The sequence below is a fragment of the Scyliorhinus torazame genome, chromosome 16 (assembly GCF_047496885.1).
Source record: "Scyliorhinus torazame isolate Kashiwa2021f chromosome 16, sScyTor2.1, whole genome shotgun sequence".
In the NCBI taxonomy this organism is placed as follows: Eukaryota; Metazoa; Chordata; class Chondrichthyes; order Carcharhiniformes; family Scyliorhinidae; genus Scyliorhinus; species Scyliorhinus torazame.
Genome location: NC_092722.1, coordinates 31,675,193 through 31,696,379, shown reverse-complemented (window position 1 = coordinate 31,696,379; position 21,187 = coordinate 31,675,193). Strand labels below are relative to the sequence as shown.

The window sequence follows — 21,187 nt, the reverse complement described above, 5'->3', positions numbered from 1 at the left end:
TATTTGGCAGGAAGGATCAAGGAAAACCCAAAAGCTTTCTATAGGTATGTCAGGAATAAGCCAATGACTAGGGAAAGAGTAGGACCAGTCAAGGACAGGGATGGGAAATTGTGTGTGGAGTCTGAAGAGATAAGCGAGATACTAAATGAATATTTTTCGTCAGTATTCACTCAGGAAAAAGATAATTTTGTGGAGGAGAATGCTGAGCCCCAGGCTAATAGAATAGATGGCATTGAGGTACGTAGGGAAGAGGTGTTGGCAATTCTGGACAGGCTGAAAATAGATAAGTCCCCGGGACCTGATGGGATTTATCCTAGGATTCTCTGGGAGGCCAGGGAAGAGATTGCTGGACCTTTGGCTTTGATTTTTATGTCATCATTGGCTACAGGAATAGTGCCAGAGGACTGGAGGACAGCAAATGTGGTCCCTTTGTTCAAAAAGGGGAGCAGAGACAACCCCGTCAACTATAGACCGGTGAGCCTCACGTCTGTAGTGGGTAAAGTCTTGGAGGGGATTATAAGAGACAAGATTTATAATCATCTAGATAGGAATAATATGATCAGGGATAGTCAGCATGGCTTTGTGAAGGGTAGGTCATGCCTCACAAACCTTATTGAGTTCTTTGAGAAGGTGACTGAACAGGTAGATGAGGGTAGAGCAGTTGATGTGGTGTATATGGATTTCAGCAAAGCGTTTGATAATGTTCCCCACAGTAGGCTATTGCAGAAAATACGGAGGCTGGGGATTGAGGGTGATTTAGAGATGTGGATCAGAAATTGGCTAGCTGAAAGAAGACAGAGGGTGGTGGTTGATGGGAAATGTTCAGAATGGAGTACAGTCACAAGTGGAGTACCACAAGGATCTGTTCTGGGGCCGTTGCTGTTTGTCATTTTTATCAATGACCTAGAGGAAGGCGCAGAAGGGTGGGTGAGTAAATTTGCAGACGATACTAAAGTCGGTGGTGTTGTCGATAGTGTGGAAGGATGTAGCAGGTTACAGAGGGATATAGATAAGCTGCAGAGCTGGGCTGAGAGGTGGCAAATGGAGTTTAATGTAGAGAAGTGTGAGGTGATTCACTTTGGAAGGAATAACAGGAATGCGGAATATTTGGCTAATGGTAAAGTTCTTGAAAGTGTGGATGAGCAGAGGGATCTAGGTGTCCATGTACATAGATCCCTGAAAGTTGCCACCCAGGTTGATAGGGTTGTGAAGAAGGCCTATGGAGTGTTGGCCTTTATTGGTAGAGGGATTGAGTTCCGGAGTCGGGAGGTCATGTTGCAGCTGTACAGAACTCTGGTACGGCCGCATTTGGAGTATTGCGTACAGTTCTGGTCACCGCATTATAGGAAGGACGTGGAGGCTTTGGAGCGGGTGCAGAGGAGATTTACCAGGATGTTGCCTGGTATGGAGGGAAAATCTTATGAGGAAAGGCTGATGGACTTGAGGTTGTTTTCGTTGGAGAGAAGAAGGTTAAGAGGAGACTTAATAGAGGCATACAAAATGATCAGGGGGTTGGATAGGGTGGACAGTGAGAGCCTTCTCCCGCGGATGGAAATGGCTGGCACGAGGGGACATAACTTTAAACTGAGGGGTAATAGATATAGGACAGAGGTCAGAGGTAGGTTCTTTACGCAAAGAGTAGTGAGGCCGTGGAATGCCCTACCTGCTACAGTAGTGAACTCGCCAACATCGAGGGCATTTAAAAGTTTATTGGATAAACATATGGATGATAACGGCATAGTGTAAGTTAGATGACTTTTGTTTCGGTGCAACATCGTGGGCCGAAGGGCCTGTACTGCGCTGTATTGTTCTATGTTCTATGTTCTACGTAACAGATGAAAAACATTGAGATTAAGGGCAAGGTCAACCCTGATAGAGGAATGTGATCGACACACTCACTCTCTCAAATAAACTCATCCGTGTGGCTCACAGTCTGCGCTCAACAATTTGACAGCATTGTTTGAAGTAAAACTAGTGCTTGGAAAGGAAATGTTTCTGGAATATGTGGTGAAGTCACAAGTTTGAATCCCTGGTCTTTATGTTAAATGGAAGCAGATTTTCTTCAGCAGATGTCATTGTCATAGACAGGTGCCGTGCTACCTTTTTTACCTTTTTCCATCCATCCCAGCTTCATCATCATCCTCCCTGTCAGATGAATGTCTAGTCCGTGGTGGGCATGATCGGGTTGAGATATTCCTGGCCAAAGCAGACCCTGTGGCAACAATACGGGGATTAAGGTTTTCAATTCTCTTCACAACCGTTCCCTTCCTGAGTTTTGTTTACCCCTGCAGCCCCACAGACCTTTCAGATCACCAAGCTCCTCTGTTTCTGGCCTCATTGCTCCACCATTGGCAGCCATGTTTTCAACTGTCTCAGTCTGAGACTCTGGAACCTCCCTCCCAACGTCTCCACCTTTCTCTCTTCCCTTTAGTCATTCCTTAACACTTATCTCTTTGACAAAACTTCTGGTCGCCTGTCCTAATATCTCCTTATGTGGCTCCATGCTAAATTTTGTTTGATTACACTCCTGTGAAGTGACTTGGGACATTTTACTATCATAAATACGTTATACAAATGCAAGTTGTTGTTGCTGTTGGATCTGGTCATGGAATAGAAATGAAGGAACTTGGGCGGGACACTCTGTTTCTGAGGCCAAGGGCGCAATTCTCCGATTGCCATCGCCAAAATCGTTTTGGCGATTGGGCGGAGAACACTTTTGACGGCGGAATCGGGGGTGCCGCCTGTTTTCAGATGCTTCCCCCGCTCCAAAATGGCATCATCGGTGAGTATGCCGCACGCCGTTGGGACGTCACCTGAAGGCCCTCCCCCGATGCTCCGCCCCCAATGGGCCGACTTCCCGACGGCGTGGATCACTTGTGGTCTGAGTTTTTGGCAACCTCGCGTGGTGGGTGCGGACTGTGTCCAGCGCTGCAACAGTCTGGGGAGGGGGGAGCCATTCAGCTGGCTGGGAGGGCTTCGGCACGGGCTGGGGGAACTGGTGAGGGGTGGTCCTGGGGTGGCGAGGGGGGTTACAGGGTGGCACCATCTGACAGGCTGGGTCCGCGCGCGGCCGGTACCATGTTGTATGGTGCGACCACTGCAGGTCGCCGCCATGCGCATGCGCGGCCACGGATCCAGCAATTCTCCGGTCATTTCTGTTGGGATCGCCGGGGGTTTTACGTTGCGCGGCTGCAAGATCCCTACTGGGCGGAGCATCGGTGCGGGGCTGGTGCCGACTTTTTCATCGTAAGACTAGACACATGCTCCGGACATATTCAAAATCAGAGAATCCAACCCTAAGTGTTGACGCCGGCGCAAAACTGGCACCGCATTGGACCAATTCCGCTACTGTCCAGCACCGGTGCCACATGGAACACAATCAATTCTAATGAGAAACGCTGCTGGATTTGCCGGTTACGTGATTGACACTCAGGAGGCTGACACGCTGCAGCCGCATATACACACTGCACTCCCGACACACACCATCACAACCAACAAGATGGCAGCAAGACGCACGGCCCCACGTTTTGCGGACGCAGAGCCTGAGACTCTTCTGCATGTTGTGGAGGAGATGCGGATGACCCTTTACCCCGGCCCGTGAAGAATGTTGCTAGCCGCAGCCATTTTCCGCCCTTGGGCGCTGAGTTGCGGTTCCGCATGACACATGTGTCAAGGCCCCACCCAATACAATTCCCACACCACCCTTACCCCATACCACCTGCACTCTCTCATCCTACACCACCCTCGCCTTCACCACCCCCCATCCACACGCTCACCCCCACCACCCCCCGGCCCATGGTCTAATCGTGCATCTTGTCTTGTGTCTTGCAGGAGCTGCTGGAGATGGGGCTCCCAGACAATGCCACAGCCGGAGTACCTCCGTGAGCCAAACAGTGAGGAGAGCAGCAGCTCGGACACCAGCCCTCCACCTGAGACTCAGCACATCCCAAAGCTCGGGCCGGAGGATGACACTGACTTTCTGTCACAGCCGTCTCCAACACCTTCCACCATCCCAGAGACACGCACCTCGGTTGGGCACTTTAGTGAAGAGGCTCCTGGGACACTATCTGGTGTGCATCTCACAGCTGACCCGGTACAGCAGGTGGAGGTAGGAGCACCTGAGGTGGCGGACGGTCGGAGGGAAGGCCGATCCCAGGAACTAGCTGCCATCCAGACGGGTTTCGTGCTTCTGGAATGGACAGTCCCATCGATTGTGGAGATGCAGTCACAGAGCCAGGGACTACATGAGGGGGTGTCGGCGAGCATGCAGCTCCTGCAGACGCAGTTGGAGGAGTCCAACCACGTGCAGCAGCAGGAGGTGGTGCCGACCATGCATTACAGGTCAACACTGCATGTGTGGTGTCTGTGGTGGAGACATTGGGGGTTGACAGTTTTGGCTATGGATCAGCATGTCCAAGGCTTGGGGCATCCTGTACAGGCGCTGGCCGAGGCCCAGGCCAGGGTTGCCGCCTCACAGCCGACCATGTCCCAGTCACCTGGAAGGTACAGCGGTGCTCCTGAGCATGGCCCAGTCACAGCAGGCCATGGCAGGGAACTGCCCAAGCGTTGGACGACGTGGCACAGATGCAGAGAGAGGTGGCCCAGTCACAGAGGGAGGTGGGGCAGTCACTGGCTGATGTGACACAAACCCAGAAAGTGGTGGCTCAGTCAATGGGTGATGTGGAGCAGTCCCAGTCAGGGATGGTCCACTTCATGTGCTCCAGGGCTGCGAGCGTGCGGACCCTAGTCGAGACCAGGGAGGGCCTCCAGAACAGGCAGCACCGATGCTCCGCCCAGTAAGGATCTTGCAGCCGCGCAATATAAAACCCCCGGCATCCCCAACAGAAATGACCGGAGAATTGCCGGATCCGTGGCCGAGCATGCGCATGGCGGCGACCTGCAGTGGTCGCACCATACAACATGTCAGATGGTGCCACCCTATAACACCCCTCGCCACTCCAGAAGGCGGGGGAGCCTCAGGTATTAGTTTCGCTCACACCCCCGTCCCATGGAGTAGCCCAGGGGCTATCGGGCACCCCGAGGGAGGAGAAGGTGATCGGGTCCGTGCCGGTGACTCCCGCAGCGGAGGTGCCGGAACATTGCAGCACCTCGGACACCCTCCGCCCCCGCCTTGTCCCTGGTGCATCTGGTGGGCAGCGGGTGGAACGGGACACCGGAGCAGCAGCTGAGCCCATCCAGGCCCGGTCATCCCAGAAGATGCCCGCCAATGGGGACCCAGGTCAGAAGACAGGGATTACAGCAGGTGTACCTGTCTGGGGAACCACCTAGATGCAGCTTTAGGGCCCGGAAGGCCAGAAAGTTAGACACTAGTTAAGTTGGCATGAATGCAGGGCATAGTTCAGTTATACGGGCTAGGGCACGTCTCTGTATATATTTGTTCATATTAAACACCTGTTCACATCGTTACAACCTGCCTCGGTGCTCTGTCAGATTGGGGTGAGGGTGAGCTGGTCTGGGCTGGCCAGGGGAGGGAATGGGCGGATGTTGTGGATGGCCCCTGCTCCCCACCCCTCCAACGTGTCCCCCCACCCCACCCCCCCCAAATCGAACTTGGGACCCTAGAACTGTGAAGCGGCTGTGCTAACCACTGCGAATGATGGAAAGTGCTACTATGGGCAGGGGTCAGACATTGTCATACGATGCAGAGTACCATTGCTCATCGCAGAGCGGGTTGTCATCATCCTCCATCCATGGACCAGACCCGCTGTTACTGTCAATCCAGGATCCCCACCCCATAGTGAGGCAGGTATGTATCATGGAGGGTGTGCAGGCAGGGGGGTGGTCGGCTGGTGTGTGTATGCGTGTGTGGGAGGGGGGGGGAAACGTGAGGATGTGGTCTCCGTGCCCCGAGGCCTCGGAGAATACCGGGTCAGGCCCGCTAATGACATGCAAACACTGTTTACTGTAATACATTCTGGAATGCATTGATGCCGCTGTTGAGGTGACGGAGCATTGTGATTTTGCCGTCAAATCGGCACCCACCGCGATTTTGGCGTCGGAACCGATTCTCCACCCTTAGCAATTTCGGCATCAGCCAACAGAGAATCCTGCCCCTCATGTTTTAATTGCAGGAGAGCTAGAAAATAAAAATAATTATGGGTGGTATTCTCCAGTCCTTCCTACCAATGGGATTGTGTGTCCTGCCAAAGACCACCCTTGCCGCGGGCTCCCCTCAGGCGAGGGGACGGGAAGATCCCATTGCCGATCCATGATGAGCCACCTCTGCCTCAGGTCGACCTGCGCATGGAGGGACTGGAGAATTCCACCCTGTGTGTTGAGCTTTGTTCCTTCTTGTAAATGGTAAAATTGAGCTTTGCATATTAGTGGGCAAGATTACCATGAGGGTTATCACAGCTAATACTGGTCCTGTTCTCACTTGACATCAAGACACTAACTGGCTAGCTGGAGATCACAGAGCGTGCCCTGGCTGACATTCCACTTCTCTATCCCAGTCACTGAGGCTAGCTCTAGCTCCCATTTAAAGGCCTCGACTCTCCAAGTTAAGAGTGCCCTGCGGTCAAAGTGATAGTTCCCAAGTGGCCTACACTCAGGCTCTGGGATTCTATAAACTGAGGTTAAGTCTGGAGCCCCAGTACATCAACCCACTTGACCATCAATCAAGCCATGGAGAGCAGAGTGCCAATCTCTGGCTCATATGAGAATTAATAAAGAGGAAAAGATTCAGCAAAAAGGAGTGGCTGAGAAATGTTTACAAGAGGGACAGAGGGACATGGCTGATTGAACATTGATGTTGAACAGTCATCTTGGTCTAACTCTGAAAACAGACAGGATCTGGCCTGACAGTGGGTTGGCGTGACATCTGTGTGGAAGTACCTTAGTGACTGGGTGACAGGGTCACTACGTGACTGGATGACAGAGTGACTGGACCATAGTCAAGCTGACAATGTGTGCAGGTGACCCACAGGAAATTATTGCTTCCCTCTGGTGGATCCTGGGCCCACACCCACCTGATCTGTATCCTCTGATATTAATGACACTGCAGCCAGCATCAGGCACCTTGTCAATGCAATTTGGGAAACACATAAAATCAAACAAAGTGAGAAGTGAAAAGGTGGAAGAAAGAGATACGGATTTGAGAGGCTGACCTTGAGGGGGGAGGTCGAAGCGAATGTGTCGGTCAAAGTACATCATGTCATGGAGTTTGCTGTCACAGGATGCACAGAGATTCAATGGAGTCTGGTTGTTGATCTCCTGACAATCACCATGGTGACACACCTGAAAGAAAGAAGGATACTGTTAATAACATTAATGGGGGAGAGAGAGAGAGAGAGAGAGAGAGAGAAAGAGAGAGTATGGTGGGGGGAGGGGGGAGTGGGTATTGGTTATTTATTACGTTGTATAATTTTACTTCTGCTTTTATTTGTTGTATGTTTATGCACATGTCTGCAAAAATATTTTTTAAAAAATGGAGCAACATGTCAAACATGGAGCAGCATACCGGACATGGAGCAGCACATCGAACACAGAGCAACATGCCAAACATTGAACAGCACACTGAACACAGAACAACACACCAAACATGGAGCAGCACGTCAAACATGAAGCAGCACGTCAAACACGGAGCGGCACGTCAAACACGGAGCAGCACATCAAACACAGAGCAGCACGTCAAACACAGAGCAGCACGTCAAAAGCGGAGCAACATGCTAAACACGATAGGGGGTACTGGCTCTGCCGAACTTCTGCAGTTATTACTGGGCGACCAATGTGGCCATGATTAGGAAATGGATGATGGAGGAGGGGGCGGCTTGGGGGCGGCGTCGTGTAGAGGCACCAGTCTAGGGGCACTTGTTACAGCTCCGCTGCCGTTCTCGCCGGCACGATACACCACAAGTCCGGTGGTGTCGGCGGCACTGAGGATATGGGGGCAGTGGAGGAGACACGGGGGAGAGGAGGGGGCCTCTGTGTGGACCCCGATACGGAATAACCGCAGATTTGCTCCGGGTAGGTTGGATGGGGGGTACCAAGGCTGGTATAGGGCAGGTATTAGGAGGATGGGGGACCTGTTTATGGACGGGGCTTTCCCCAGCATGCAGGCGCTGGAGGAGAGGTTCGGCCTGCCCCCAGGGAATGCGTTCAGGTACCTTCAGGTTCGGGACTTCCTTAGAAAACAGGTGGGGACATTCCCGCGGCTGTCCCCACGTAGGATCCAGGATAGGGTGGTGTCTGGCGTCTGGGTAGGGGAGGGGAAGGTGTCGGACATATATCAGGAGCTGCAGGAGGTAGAGGAAGCCTCAGTGGGGGAGTTGAAGGCTAAGTGGGAGGAGGAGCTGGGCGAGGAGCTGGATGAGGGCCTGTGGGCCGACACCCTGGGCAGGGTGAACTCCTCATCATCATGTGCCAGGCTCGGATTAATCCAGTTTAAGGTGGTGCATTGGGCGTATATAACGGCGGCAAGAATGAGTCGATTTTTTGGGGTGGAGGACAGGTGCCCGAGGTGTGCAGGGAGTCCTTGGGGGGGGGGGGGGGTTGTAATTAGTTTTATTGTAATCTTTGGGCTATGCTTATTGTTACTTTTTATAACCATCTGTATTTCTATTTTTGTTATGTAAAAACACTGATTGGACCGGGGTGGAAAGTTGGGGGGAAGGAACCGAGATTGGGAGGAAGAGTTTTACAAGAGGCAGTGGACAGGAGGAGCTGGAGACCTGGGGCGGAGGGGGGTGGGGAGCTGTGTAAGATTAAGGGTGACTACGGGTAATCCCTGATTCCTTTTTGTCATTTGTTTATGTAGAGGTTTGGGGGTTGGTGGGTAGATGGGATTGTTGTTATTATGGGGACTGACATATCTTGCTGATTATTGTTTATTGTTGATGGATGTAAATGTGGGAGAAAATGTGAAAAAGGAGAATAAATAAAAATGCTGATCGGAAAAACTTTAATAAAACATTTATTTAAAAAAAAAACACAGAGGAGCACGTCAAACAGGGAACAACACTTCAAACACGGAACAACACGTCAAGCACGGAGCAACGCATCAAACACGGAGCAACGGGCCAAACACGGAGCAGCGGGTCAAACACGGAGCAGCGTGTCAAACACGGAGCAGAGTGTCAAACACGGAGCAGAGTGTCAAACACGGAGCAGCACTTCAAACACGGAGCAGTACGTTAAACACGGAGCAGCGTGTCAAACACAGAGCAGCACGTCAAACACAGAGCAGCACGTCAAACGCAGAGCAGCACGTCAAACACAGAGCAGCACGTCAAACACAGAGCAGCACGTCAAACACAGAGCAGCACGTCAAACACAGAGCAGCACGTCAAACACAGAGCAGCACGTCAAACACAGAGCAGCACGCCAAACACAGAGCAGCACGTCAAACACAGAGCAGCACGTCAAACACAGAGCAGCACGTCAAACACAGAGCAGCACGTCAAACACAGAGCAGCACGTCAAACACAGAGCAGCACGTCAAACACAGAGCAGCACGTCAAACACAGAGCAGCACGTCAAACAGAGCAGCACGTCAAACACAGAGCAGCACGTCAAACACAGAGCAGCACGTCAAACACAGAGCAGCACGTCAAACACAGAGCAGCACTACAAACACGGAGCAGTACGTCAAACACAGAGCAATGCATCAAACACGGAGCAATGCACCAAATACAGGGGATATGTCAAACATGGAGCAGCGTGTCAAACACGGAGCAGTACGTCAAACACGGAGCAGTACGTCAAACACGGAGCAGTGCGTCAAACACGGAGCAGTACGTCAAACATGGAGCAGCACTTCAAATACGGAGCAGTACGTCAAACACAGAGCAGCACATCAAACACAGAGCAGCATGTCAAACACGGAGCTATACGTCAAACACGGAGCAGCACGTCAAACACGGAGCAGCACGTCAAACACGGAGCAGCGCGTCAAACACAGAGCAACACGTCAAACACAGAGCAGCATGCCAAACACAGAGCAGCACGTCAAACACAGAACAGCACATCAAACACGGAGCAGCACGTCAAACACAGAGCAGCACGTCAAACACAGAGCAGTACGTCAAACACGAAGCAGGACGTCAAACACGAAGCAGGACGTCAAACACAGAACAGCACTTCAAACACGGAGCAGTACGTCAAACACAGAACAGCACGTCAAACACAGAGCAGTACGTCAAACACGAAGCAGGACGTCAAACACGAAGCAGGACGTCAAACACAGAGCAGCACTTCAAACACGGAGCAGTACGTCAAACACAGAGCATCATGTCAAACGCAGAGCAGTACGTCAAACACGGAGCAGTACGTCAAACACGGAGCAGCGTGTCAAACATAGAACAACACATCAAACACAGAGCAGCACGTCAAACACAGAGCAGCACGTCAAACATAGAGCAGCATGTCAATCACGGAGCAATACGTCAAACACGGAGCAGTACGTCAAACACGGAGCAGCACTACAAACACGGAGCAGTACGTCAAACACGGAGCAGCGCGTCAAACACAGAGCAACACGTCAAACACTGAGCAATGAATCAAACACGGAGCAACGCGCCAAATACAGGGCATATGTCAAACATGGAGCAGCATGTCAAACATGGAGCAGCGTGTCAAAAACGGAGCAGTACGTCAAACACGGAGCAGTACGTCAAACACGGAGCAGCACTTCAAACACGGGGCAGTATGTCAAACACAGAGCAGCACGTCAAACACAGAGCAGCATGTCAAACACAGAGCAATACGTCAAACACGGAGCAGCACGTCAAACACAGAGCAGCACTACAAACACGGAGCAGTACGTCAAACACAGAGCAGCACGTCAAACACAGAACAGCACGTCAAACACGGAGCAGCACGTCAAACACGGAGCAGCACGTCAAACATGGAGCAGCACGTTAAACACGGAGCAGCATGTCAAACACGGAGCAGTACGTCAAACACGAAGCAGTATGTCAAACACAAAGCAGCACCTCAAACACGGAGCAGTACGTCAAACACGGAGCAGTACGTCAAACACGGAGCAGCGTGTCAAACATAGAGCAACACGTCAAACACGGAGCAACACGTCAAACACGGAGCAGCATGTCAAACACCGAGCATGTCAAACACGGAGTAGAGCGTCAAACACGGAGCAGTACGTCAAACACGGAGCAGCACTTCAAACACAGAGCAGCACGTCAAACACAGAGCAGCACGTCAAACACCGAGCAATACGTCCAACACGGAGCAGCACGTCAAACACAGAGCAGCATTACAAACACAGAGCAGTTCGTCAAACACGGAGCAGCGCGTCAAACACAGAGCAACACATCAAACACAGAGCAAACGTCAAACACAGAGCAGCATGTCAAACACAGAGCAGCACGTCAAACACAGAACAGCACGTCAAACACGGAGCAGCGCGTCAAACACAGAGCAACACATCAAACACAGAGCAAACGTCAAACACAGAGCAACACGTCAAACACGGAGCAACACGTCAAACACAGAGCAGCACGTCAAACACAGAGCAGCACGTCAAACATAGAGCAGCACGTCAAACACGGAGCAATACGTCAAACACGGAGCAGTACGTCAAACACAGAGCAGCGCATCAAACACAGAGCAACACGTCAAACACGGAGCAATGCATCAAACACGGAGCAATGTGCCAAATACAGGGCATATGTCAAACATGGAGCAGCATGTCAAACATGGAGCAGCGTGTCAAAAACGGAGCAGTACGTCAAACACGGAGCAGTACGTCAAACACGGAGCAGTACGTCAAACACGGAGCAGCACTTCAAACACGGGGCAGTACGTCAAACACAGAGCAGCACGTCAAACACAGAGCAGCATGTCAAACAGAGCAATACGTCAAACACGGAGCAGCACATCAAACACAGAGCAGCACTACAAACACTGAACAGTACGTCAAACACGGAGCAGCGCGTCAAGCACGGAGCAGCGCGTCAAACACAGAGCAGCACGTCAAACACAGAACAGCATGTCAAACACAGAACAGCATGTCAAACACAGAACAGCATGTGAAACACAGAACAGCATGTCAAACACGGAGCAGCACGTCAAACACGGAGTAGTGCGTCAAACACGGAGCAACACGTCAAACACGGAGCAGCACGTCAAACACGGAGCACTACCTCAAACAAGGAGCACTACCTCAAAAAAGGAGCACTACCTCAAACACGGAGCACTACCTCAAACACGGAGCACTACCTCAAACACGGAGCAGTACGTTAAACACGGAGCAGTACGTCAAACACAGAGCAACACATCAAACACGGAGCAACACGTCAAACATGGAGCAGCAAGTCAAACACAGAACAGTAATCAAAACGTGGGGCAGTATGCGAAACCCAGAGTTGTAAGCTATTCAAAAGCACATATACCCTTTTGAGATTTTTGTGTGTCTATGTCGGTGTGTGAGTAGAGAAAAATATGTTCAAAAAGTGCGTGTTCTTTCTCCTTCCAAGTGATCTGAAAATTATATCTGCTATTTTACTGAAAATGGAGAGTAAACTTGGGGTTTCCTTGCCCCCTCCCAGTTGAGTGGATTGCTATAGTTTATCACTGTCCTCACCAGTAACCCAGAACCCTTTATCAGAATGAACACACGCATCTTATCTCAGATTCAGTTGTCACATTGTCTACCCATCAGTTTAAACATTAACAGGAGCATGTGAGGCTGTTGGTTACATACCCCTATTTCTATAGGCAGACACGTAACAACTGATGGGGAGTGAGGTCTTCGAACACACTCAGTAGAACAGGAAGCTCTTTTGCTGATACGTTGAGCATTCTGCTGCCATTAAAAACCACAAACAAATTCAGTGTGAAACAGCCATTTCCCCAAAACATTTGCTGTTTCCCATTCAGTGTCTCATCCACTGTTCCTTGCTGATGAGATATTTATGCTGAGAGTCCTTTTCTCAGACATAGTGCAGTTCACGGATTCCTGGATAACAGAACCCCCTCCTCACCCTCACCCCAGCCTGTCTCTCTCTCCCCGATGCTGTGAAAATCAGGATTATTCTCCCCGAATAAATAGCTTCAAAATCTTCCCTTGTTTCAGTTCTCATGACGGGAATCTTAGAGCTAAGCAGCAGAACACAGCCGAAAATGTATCTTCAGGGGGTTGGTGGGGCAGGGGGAATTGGTGTCAGGGTCAAAGACTGAGCGAGAGGCTGGACTGGAGATAAATGTATTGTCAAGGTACAGCAACTTAGAATGCACTTTGAATCCTGCCCTTTGTTTCCACTTGCTGTGACAAGTTCTGAATTGAATACTGTAGGAGCAGTCCACACACTTCATCTCAGCATACCATTTCCTGTCCTAATTAATAATCCGCTTCAAGTTTTTCTCTGCTGTATTAAAATCTGTCATTCTGTTTTGTAACAAGAAAAAAAAGCTCTTTGTGCATCTGGGATAGTTTTCTGAATATGTTCCAGAACTAACAAGGGGCATGCCATATTTGATTCAGTAATGAGTCAGATTTAAGTTCAAAACTTAACATGCATGAACGTTTCTAAAATAGCAATCATGACGCGATCAAGGATATCATAGTGGTTGAAAGAGGGAAACATGAAACAGCGATTCAGATGCTAGATATAAGTAGGGTTGACTTCAAAATGGTATAATAATAATCTTAATTAGTGTCACAAATAGGCTTGCATTAACACTGCAATGAAGTTACTGCGAAAATCTGTGACACTGTTCAGAGTAAACTGGGCAATTCTATTTATGGGAGGGCGGCACGGTGGCGCAGTAGTTAGCACTGCTGCCTTCCGGAGCCGAGGTCCCAGGTTCGATCCTGGGCTTGGGTCACTGCCCGTGTGGAGATTTCATATTCTCCCCATGTCAGCTTGGGTCTCACCCCTACAACCCAAAGATGTGCAGGGTAGGTGGATTGGCAATGCTAAATTGTCCCTTAATTGGAAAAAATGAATTGGATACTCTAAAAAAATTTTTTTAAATCTATTTGTGGGTAAAATAAATGATGTGTTGGGGGAGAGGGGGGGCCTGTTCAAATAAAATTTAGTGTGATACCAAACAAATTTATACCCCTAAAATGAGAAAGAGTTTGACAACCAAAAACAAAAGTCATGGACAATTGAAGAAGTAAGAGACAAAAATAAAGCCAAAAGTAAAAACATACAAAAGTGTAAAACACAGCACTGGTCCTTGCAAATGGAAAAGATACAAAGAGAAAAAAGGGTGGAAAAGCAGAGAGCAGGAGCTACAAGAATGGAATATGATAAAGGATGTCAAAACCAATACAAAACATTGACAACTACATTAGGAAAAAGAGATTGGTCAGAGACCTTTGAAAACAGCGGCACAGTGGTTAGCACTGCTGTCTCACAGTGCCAGGGACCCAAGTTCAATTCTGACCTCGGGTGGCTGTCTTTATGGCGTTTGCACGTTCTCCCTGTGTCTGTATGGGTTTCCACCGGGTGCTCCAGTTTTCTCCCACAGTCCAAAGATGTGCCCGTTAGGTGGATTAACCATGCTACATTGCATCTTAGTGTCCAGGGCTGTGCAGGTTAGGTGGATTGACAATGTTAATTGCCTTTAGTGCCCCTTCTGCACTATAGGGATTCTATGATTCTATGAAAACCAGCAATGGTGGAGGGCCTGAACTTTACCATCAGGGAATGCCCCAAGCCGGTGTTGTTCACGCACAAAGGGACCTAGGTTAACAAACAGGTTCAGTCGGCAGTTAGGAAGGCAAATGCAATTTTAGCATTCAATTTGAGAGGGCTACAATACAAGGGCAGGGATATAGTGTTGAGGCTGTATTAGGCTCTGGTCAGACCACATTTGGAATATTGTGAGCAGTTTTGGGCCTGATATCGAAGGAAAGACGTGCTGGTCTTGGAGGAGATGCAGAGAAGGTTCACAAGAATGATCCTGGGAATAAAGGGTTTGTCATATGAGGATTGGTTGAGGATTCTGGGTCTGTACTTAATGGAGTTTAGAAGGATGAGAGGGGACACAAAAGTTGGTGGAATTGCGGATAGCGATGAGGACTGTCAGAGGATACAGCAGGATTTAGATAGTTTGGAGACTTGGACGGAGAGGTGGCAGATGGAGTTTAATCCGGACAAATGTGAGGTAATGCATTTTGGAAGGTCTAATACAGGTAGGGAATATACCGTGAATGGTAGAACCCTCAAGAGTATTGACAGTCAGAGAGATCTAGGTGTACATGTCCACAGGTCACTGAAAGGGGCAACACAGGTGGAGAAGGTAGTCAAGAAGGCATACGGCATGCTTGCTTTCATTGGTCGGGGCACTGAGTATACAAATTGGCAAGTCATGTTGAAGCTGTGTAGAACCTTAGTTAGGCCACACTTGGAGTATAGTGTTCAATTCTGGTCGCCACACTACCAGAAGGATGTGGAGGCTTTAGAGAGGGTGCAGAAGAGATTTACCAGGATGTTGCCTGGTATGGAGGGCATTAACTATGATGAGAGGTTGAATAAACTCAGTTTGTTCTCACTGGAGCGACGGAGGTTGAGGGGCGACCAGGGGTTGGTTTAGCACACTGGGCTAAATCGCTGGCTTTTAAAGCAGACCAAGGCAGGCCAGCAGTACGGTTCAATTCCCGTACCAGCCTCCCCAAACAGGCGCCAGAATGTGGTGACTAGGGGCTTTTCACAGTAACTTCATTGAAGCCTACTTGTGACAATAAGCGATTTTCATTTTCATTAGTGGGCTACAAAATTATGAGGGGCATAGACAGAGTGGATAGACAGAGACTTTTTACCAGGGTAGAGGGGTCAATTACTAGGGGGCATAGGTTTAAGGTGCGAGGGGCAAGGTTTAGAGAAGATGTACGAGGCAAGTTTTTTACGCAGAGGGTAGTGGGTGCCTGGAACTCACTGCCGGAGGAGGTGGTGGAAACAGGGACGATAGTGAAGTTTAAGGGGCACCTTGACAAATACATGAATAGGTTGGGAATAGAGGGATAAGGACCCCGGAAGTGTAGAAGATTTTAGTTTAGACAGGCAGCATGGTCGGCGCAGGCTTGGAGGGCCGAAGGGCCTGTTCCTGCGCTGTACATGTCTTTGTTCTTTGAAGCTTACAGAATACTGAGAGGCCTAGATAGAGTGAATGAGGAGAAGGTGTTTCCACTAGTAGGAGAGACTAGAACCCGAGATGCAGCCTCAGACTGAAGGGACGATCCTTTAAAACAGAGATGAGGAGGAATTTCTTCAGCCAGAGGGTGGTGAATCTGTGGAACTCATTGCCCCAGAAGGCTGTGGCGGCCAAGTCACTGAGTATCTTTAAGACAGAGATAGATAGGTTCTTGATTAATAAGGGGATCAGCAGTTACGGGGAGAAGGCAGGAGAATGGGGATGAGAAACATATCAGCCATGATTGAATGGCAGAGCAGACTCGATGGGCCAAATGGCCTAATTCTGCTCCTATATCTTATGGTCTTAATATTACGCTGGCTGGCCAATTAAGGCCCACCCAATGTGTAACGCGTATGCTGGTTGGGTCTTTATGCAGGTGGGCCCCAATGAGGACCCATCAGGGGGGTTTAAAACCAGATAGGTAGCTCCCTTTGGCTGCCAGGAGTTGTGTGGGAGGATGAGGGCGTTGTGTAATTAAGACTAATAAATTTACTGCTTAATGGCAATGTCACAGCACCAGGAGATCACGGAAGGCAGGACAGCAAGTCAGGTGGGCAAAGTGCCCTCTATTTCACAGATGAGTGCCTGTCTGTACAACGTCTTCACCTTCGGCAACCAGTTCTTCGTCCAGCCAAACACAACAGCCTTGGGGACCAAGTTCACACCGCAATACACCAACATCTTCATGCACAGGTTTGGGCAAGAGATCTTCGCCACACAGGACCTTAAACCAACGCTATACACCAGATATATCGATGACATTTTCTTCCTTTGGACTCACGGCGAAGAATCACTGAAATGACTACATGATTACATCAACAAGTTCCATCCCACCATCATGGATTACTCGCCAGAATCGGTTGCATTCTTGGACACATGCATCTCCATCAAGGGCGGACATCTTAGCACTTAACTTTACCGCAGGCCCACAGACAACCTCACGATGCTCCACTTCTCCAGCTTCCACCCTAAACATATTAAAGAAGCCATCCTTATGGGCAAGCCCTCTATATACACAGGATCTGCTCAGACGAGGAGGAACGTAACAGACATCTACAGATGCTGAAAGATGTTTTCGTAAGTAACTTCATTACAGTGTTAATGTAAGCTTACATGTGACAATAATAATTATTATTATAAGAACGGGATATGGCGCTCGATTCATCGATCGACAGTTCTTCCACGCCACAGCAAAAAACCGCACCAACCTCCTCAGAAGACAAACATGGGACACAACCGACAGAGTCCCCTTCGTCGTCCAGTATTTCCCCGGAGCTGAGAAACTACAACATCTTCTTCGGAGCCTTCAACATGTCATTGATGACAACCAACATCTTATCAAGGCCATCCCCTCACCACCATTGTCTAACCTCAAACAGACTATAGTTCACAGCAAACTACCTGGCCTCCAGGAGAACAGCGACCAGGACACCACACAACCCTGCCACAGTAATCTCTGCAAGACATGCCACATTATCGACATGGATTCTACCATCATACATGAGAACACCACCAACCAGGTACACGGTACATACTCATGTGACTCGGCCAACGTCGTCTACCTCATAAGCTGCAGGAAAGTATGTCGCGAGGCGTGATACATTGCCATGCAGACGTTACGACAACGGATGACCGGACACCACGCAACAATCGCCAGGCAGGAGTGATCTCTTCAAGTCGGGGAATACTTCAGCAACAAGGGCATTCAGCCTCCTATCTTCGGGTAAACATTCTCCAAGGTGGCTTTCGAGATACACGTCAACGCAGAATCACCAAGCAGAAACTGGTAGCCAAGTTCCGCACGCATGAGGATGGCCTCAACGGGGATCTCGGGTTCATGTCACATTACATGTCACCCCCACCATACTGCCCGGGTTTGCAGAATCCTACTAACTGTCCTGGCTTGAGACAATTCGCACCTCGGTTACCTGTGAATATCACTCACTCCACTCACACTGTTTGTTCCTGTAAAGACTCGTTTACCAGTAAAGACCCACATTCCAACCATTCTTCACATTCCAATCTGTAATTATTTTGCAATTGTGACTGTCCTATATATGCTACGATTGTGAACCTGCTCCACTTCATTTGATGAGGGAGCAGCGCACCGAAAGCGTGTGATTTCAAATAAACATGATGGACTTTAACCTGGTGTTGTGAAACTTCTTACTGTCTGTACTGGGGCAGGAGGTCAGTGCCAAGCGCAACTTCGGATGCCCAGGGAGAACAAAAGGAGGCCACCCTACCTGACAAAGGAGGCCTGGACCAAGGTAGCTGCCCAGGTTAGTGGGCATGATGTTGTGCGTCGCACCTGGCTTCAGCATCGCAAAAGGTGCAACAATCTCCTACTGTCAGCAAGGGTAAGTGCAGAGATGGCATGGTCCTGTGTGGAGAGGTGTAGTCAGGTGTCTGTTACCTTGTACGCTCAGGGGTCTAGGTGTGGATGCCAACTGCCACTGAAGCCGGCACTGCCAAGTTTGGACTGTCAGCACAACAGGCCACAACACATTGGGGGGGGGGGGGGTCTCACTGCGAAATGGTCGCTGAATGCCCGTGTGGGGGTGAGGGCATCTGGAATGGACCTCAAGGAAGGTGAAAGACTAATGAGTCTTTCTACTTTCCTTGTCAGGAGAAGACAAGTCATAATAATGTGGAGTGTTGCTGGTCCGGTGGGGGAGACCCCAATCTGTGAGTCCTGACGAGGATGAGAGACGTGATCTGGGGTTGGATTGTCACGGGCCAGCTCACTTGCATAGTCCTAGTGAGTCGGGGGCTCTGGAATGAAGGTAATTGTGTGGATCCCATATGCGTGTGCTGTGGACATGGGAGAGGCCACAGGCCCCTCATGAGAAAGAGAGCTGTCCCAGTCAGAGTGCCCATTGAAGCACCAATGCAGATGTCATCATGCCGCAACTCTCCATTGTCTCAGCAGGACATCTAGCATATATAGTGACAATGCTGATTTAATTCACTGATGTTTTGCCTTCCTTCTGAAGATGAGCCAGCCATACCAGCCATAGGCGACTTTGAGGACCCTCCATCAGGCACTGTTCCTGCAACTGCATCATGCTATCTTTCCGTACCCGGCACCAGAGCAGATATTCACATGTCGGCGGGCATTAGATCATTGCCTTCATGGGTAGTGCACAGTGGTGCGGGCACAGTGGTATGGGCACACTGGTGCAGGCACAGTGGTGCACGGACATCACACTCGTGTGACGAGGTGGCAGAGGCAGAGAGGTCCCAGGGCACCGACAATGGGAGCACTGCTAGAGACCAGGAACATGTTGTGTCCGAGGCAGATGATGAGCCTCTGGAGATGTCCATGAGACAGAAGATGCTTTATATCCAGTGGGATGCATGGGGATATCTGGCAGAGATCCATGAGCTTCCAACATTGACGTGTCCATGCAGAACATGGGCACTGCATTAACCCAGTGTGCTGAGCGCACTTCCTCTTTCATTGAGGGAGTGGTGACCCTCATGGAGAGACAGTTTCAGGGAGACCCTCATAGGTTCCAGGGGTCACGCTCAGGCCTGCTGGCCAGGCTCTAACCTCTGGAGGCCACTGCCAGCGTGAGAGATGGATGAGGCACCTAGAGTGCAATTCTAGCCATCATAGGCTAAGTGTTCCCTCCAGCGGGAAAACCAGAGTGTTTTCCGTTGGTGCGAGGAGCCACCCAATGTGCCAGTCAGTCGCACTTAGAAACATTTTTACCATCAATCGGGATTTCAGCGGCATTCAATGGCACCGAGGATCAGATGGACCAGAGAGGGGCAGGGGACCTAATCTCGCTAACAAGACCCGCCCCTCAGAGACCGGGGCACCATCCGCTCCTCAGAGAACGGGATACCATCCCAATCCTTAGAGGCCGGGGCACCATCCGCTCCTCAGAGACCGGGGCACCATCCGATCCTCAGAGACCGGGGCACCATCCGCTCCTCAGAGACCGGGACACCATCCCAATCCTTAGAGGCTGGGGCACCATCCGCTCCTCAGAGACCGGGGCACCATCCGATCCTCAGAGACCGGGGCACCATCCGCTCTTCAGAGACCGGGCCAACATCCCAATCCTCAGAGACCGGGGCACCATCCGCTCCTCAGAGACTGGACACCATCCCAATCCACAGAGACTGGACACCATCCCAATCCTCAGAGACCGGGCCACCATCCCAATCCTCAGAGACCGGGACACCATCCCAATCCTCAGAGACTGGACACCATCCCAATCCTCAGAGACCGGGCCACCATCCCAATCCTCAGAGACCGGGACACCATCCCAATCCTCAGAGACCGGGACACCATCCCAATCCTCAGAGACCGGGCACCATACCAATCCTCAGAGACCGGGACACCATCCCGCTCGTCAGAGACCGGGGCACCATCCCGCTCCTCAGAGACTGGACACCATCCCAATCCTCAGAGACCGGACACCATCCGCTCCTCAGAGACCGGGACACCATCCCGCTCCTCAGAGACTGGACACCATCCCAATCCTCAGAGACCGGACACCATCCGCTCCTCAGAGACCGGGGCACCATCCCAATCCTCAGAGACCGGACACCATCCGCTCCTCAGAGACCGGGACACCATCCTGATCCTCAGAGACCGGGCCACCATCCCGCTCCTCAGAGACTGGACACCATCCTGATCCTCAGAGACCGGGGCACCATCCCAATCCACAGAGACCGGGACACCATCCCAATCCACAGAGACTGGACACCATCCCAATCCTCAGAGACCGGGCCACCATCCCACTCCTCAGAGACTGGACACCATCCCGCTCCTCAGAGACTGGACACCATCCCGCTCCTCAGAGACCGGACACCATCCGCTCCTCAGAGACCGGGGCACCATCCCGCTCCTCAGAGGCTGGACACCATCCCAATCCTCAGAGACCTGGCCACCATCCCGCTCCTCAGAGACTGGACACCATCCTGATCCTCAGAGACCGGGGCACCATCCCAATCCACAGAGAGCGGGGCACCATCCCAATCCACAGAGACCGGGGCACCATCCCAATCCTCAGAGACCGGGGCACCATCCCAATCCACAGAGACC

At 50.7% G+C, this 21,187-nt stretch overlaps 1 protein-coding gene across 6 annotated transcripts in view; it reads right to left on the bottom strand.

Moving 5' to 3' along the window:
- LOC140392662 (pleckstrin homology domain-containing family G member 5-like) overlaps positions 1 to 21,187 on the bottom strand; it is a 337,052-nt gene that overhangs the window by 97,024 nt on the left and 218,841 nt on the right. For all 6 annotated transcript variants that reach the window (XM_072478154.1, XM_072478158.1, XM_072478155.1 and 3 more), the window contains 2 exons: positions 7,128 to 7,257; positions 2,110 to 2,212 (listed from right to left, as the gene is read on the bottom strand). In XM_072478154.1, coding sequence (XP_072334255.1) covers positions 2,110 to 2,212; positions 7,128 to 7,257 — 233 coding nt within the window. The remainder of the gene's footprint in view (positions 1 to 2,109; positions 2,213 to 7,127; positions 7,258 to 21,187) is intronic.